At 56.0% G+C, this 2,938-nt stretch overlaps 1 protein-coding gene across 1 annotated transcript; it reads right to left on the bottom strand.

Annotated features, from left to right (window-relative positions):
- Window positions 1-1,497: 1,497 nt before the first annotated feature.
- Window positions 1,498-2,617, bottom strand: LOC134383146 (protein FAM163A). Its single transcript, XM_063103918.1, has 2 exons — window positions 2,525-2,617; window positions 1,498-1,902 (listed from the first exon to the last, which is right to left on the bottom strand). The coding sequence occupies exons 1-2, from the start codon at window positions 2,615-2,617 to the stop codon at window positions 1,498-1,500; spliced, it is 498 nt and encodes a 165-aa protein (XP_062959988.1).
- Between the last annotated feature and the right edge of the window lie 321 nt (window positions 2,618-2,938).

Below are 2,938 nucleotides of genomic sequence, written 5' to 3'. Positions count from 1 at the left end.
TTTAACTGGATTGTCTTGACTTTTACAAAGGCAGGAAATATGATGACATTTTTGGTGAGGAAGGATGTGGCTGCTGTGGACGACTGGCTGTGGAACTGCAGGGGAGCAAGGCACTGGGGTTGGTCGTCAGGAAGTGGGGAGGGCTGCCAGGCTCGGCAGCTGGTCGAGAGGCTGCACGTGGCCCAGTAAGGGCTGGTGGTGGGATGGGGTGTGTTAAAGCGGTTGGCCTAAGCTGCCCCCTCTGCACTGGGAGATGGACCTCATTACCCCACCCAGAGCTGCTTCCTGGTATAAGAGAAGTGTTCCTGTGGGATGGCGTCATGGGTGGATGCCCAAGTAGAACGCTGGCGTCTAGAGGAGCTGATGCGGCTTCAAGCATTGCAGCATCACCCCACGGATACCTGGGGCTCTTCTTATACCGGCCAGCTGGTTGCCGTGGGGACTGGCCACCTCAATCACCTCTCGTTCATGCTGTCTGGGAGTCAGATTTTTCTTTCTAGCTGGTACATCTGAGACCTCTTCACCCTGCAACACCTGAAAGTAGCAAAGCGCCCAGTGTCTGCTGGTGGTGACTGGTGTGTGTGCCCACGTGCACACACCCGGGAATGCACACACCCTCACAGGACTGCATCCATGCACGCTGCTCAGTGTGCTAGACTGGGGCTGACAGCCAGCCAGATCTCATTTGCTAAGCAATTAGAACTCTAGAAACAAAACTTGAAAAACAGCTTCTCCAGTAAGGGGCAGCTGGTTCCTAAGGCAGAGAAAGGATTTTGGGGGAGAGAAAGAGAGAATCACTTTTTGGTGCAGTCTCCACAAATAATCTTATGCCATAGCCTTTAAAGTCAACATGTTCCACAAGGAAGGGGGCAGATACAGATGTGGTGAATCAATGTCCCTGTTGGAGCAGCTACAGTGACAACAGTACCTGTGACAACCAAAGTACAAAACTAGATTGTGAGTTAGCTCTTGGATTGGTTTTAGCAAGCAAGTAGTGAAAAGTTCCCTTCAAAATTCCTTCCCCTTGCTTCTCAGATTCTGGACTGTCTTGGTTTCCCTTCTCCCCTTGCCCTTTGTCTCCCTTTCTTCTTGGCATGGCTACTTCATTTCCCAAGGACTCTGGAAGCCTCAGAGCCTTTGCTTAGCTTTCCCAGGTGCTCCTTTTCCCAGTCCAGCAAAGCCAGGGATTTGGGAGGTACTGATGGGGGCTGTTGTGGTGCTGGGGCTGCCAGAGGAATGTCCCAACAGAGAAACTGGCAAAGCTGCAAACTCAACCTATCAGGCCCCCACTGTGGGCCATGGAGTTGGGACCAGGCCCTAGCCCTTGTTCTTGATGCACTCAGTAGCTTGAGTCCTGGTATACCCTCCAGTCTGGAGCAAGAAAAACCAAAGAAACTGAGACAGTCCTCATGGGGCTGCTGGAGGGTCATCCACTGCCCCCACTGCTCCTGCTGGGGCAGCAGTGCTGATGTGTGTGCAGGTCGGGGGTGAAAGGGGTTACACGTCTGTACTAATAGCCCTTGGATTGGTGAAGGCCTCACGCCCAGAGCCTGGCCAGGTCACCGGGTAACTCTGGGGCACTGCCAATTTGAGGGGTGGGGGTCCCCCCTCTTTGTAGTATGTAGGAGCAAAGGAGAGCCTCTCGCCCCCACCCCCATTGGGCACCATGTCAGCCGTCCGTATGTAGAAGGGGGAGCTGTATGAGGAGCAGGTGGTACAGTGGCTTGCTGCCACCCCGCACGGCTGGCTACGGGGCTCGCCGCTGAGAGGCGCCAGTCTGCCTCTGCTGTCCAGGGCTTGGGAGCTGCAGGCATTGCAGCTGGGGCCTCTGGGGTGCGTGGTGAGGTCGTGCTCCTCCTCCTCGTCTGCATCCTCAGCTTCGCTCTTCTTGCAGCAGTAATACTGGGGAAGGGGAGAGGGGTGCCTGAGAGGGGGTACATGCTCCCCACCCAGTGCACTGTTGAGCATGCACAGGCACCCACACCCTCTGCTGCACTGAGTACCTTGTGCGGGGCACTTTGTTGGTGCTGGGGATAAAACTGAACATCAGCATTCCACAAGTGTATATTCCTAGCCTTGCAAGGCCAATACTTCTTTCCTTTTTCCTTCCCCCTACTTCTCAGTGTATTAATTCCAGCCCATGGTGAGGGGGACAGGGCGGCAGAGAGGGAGGGACATGTACATCATGTTGTGGACAGAGCTGAGGGGTGCTGCTGGCACCAGCTTTCAGAGCCTCCCCAGAATGGTGCTCTTCCCACCGTTCCTGAGATCTCAGAGGTGCTGGACACACAATATGATGACCCAGTATCTTCTCAGCACACTCCCTCTGGGTGCCCCGAAGGGTGCAGTGTGTGGGGGATGCATAGCTCCCTTGTGACCACCCCTGACTCCCAGTCTCCTTGACTTACGCCTCCCACATTCCATGGCTTTGGGCTTGGGTAGCCCTCCAGTGGGCCTCCAGTTTCTGCCCATAATGAAGAAGTGGTTTGCTGGTGGCCTTTGGCTACAGGCCCCGGGGACTGACCTGGAGCCTACAGTAGCACAGGACTGCGATGATGCAGAGGAGGATCACCGTAGCTAGGATTCCGCCAGTGATCACAACTGTTCCCGCTGTCATCCGCCCGACGCCCCATCAAACTCTGCAAAGATGTGTGTGTGGGGGGGTGAGGAGCAGCTGCAGCTGCCACGCTGCGCATGGGCGGGGAGCTCCTGGGGGCAGCGGGAGTGAGGCAGGCCCCGGGCCCCCACGTGTGTCCTGAAGACTGGGGACTGGTTATGACTGGGGGCCGGGGCCAGCTTAAGCCAGAGTGGGGGGCTACAGCTGCAGGAGGGAAGAGAGGAGGTGGAGTGCTAATTCTGCTCCCTGTTTCTGTCCAGTTTCAAAAGGTTCTTGCCGTCTCTCTCTTTAGTCCTCTCCTCACACCCTTCTCAACCTCCC

The sequence above is a fragment of the Cynocephalus volans genome, chromosome 8 (assembly GCF_027409185.1).
Source record: "Cynocephalus volans isolate mCynVol1 chromosome 8, mCynVol1.pri, whole genome shotgun sequence".
Taxonomy (NCBI): Eukaryota; Metazoa; Chordata; class Mammalia; order Dermoptera; family Cynocephalidae; genus Cynocephalus; species Cynocephalus volans.
This window is presented reverse-complemented; position numbering and strand designations above follow the sequence as displayed.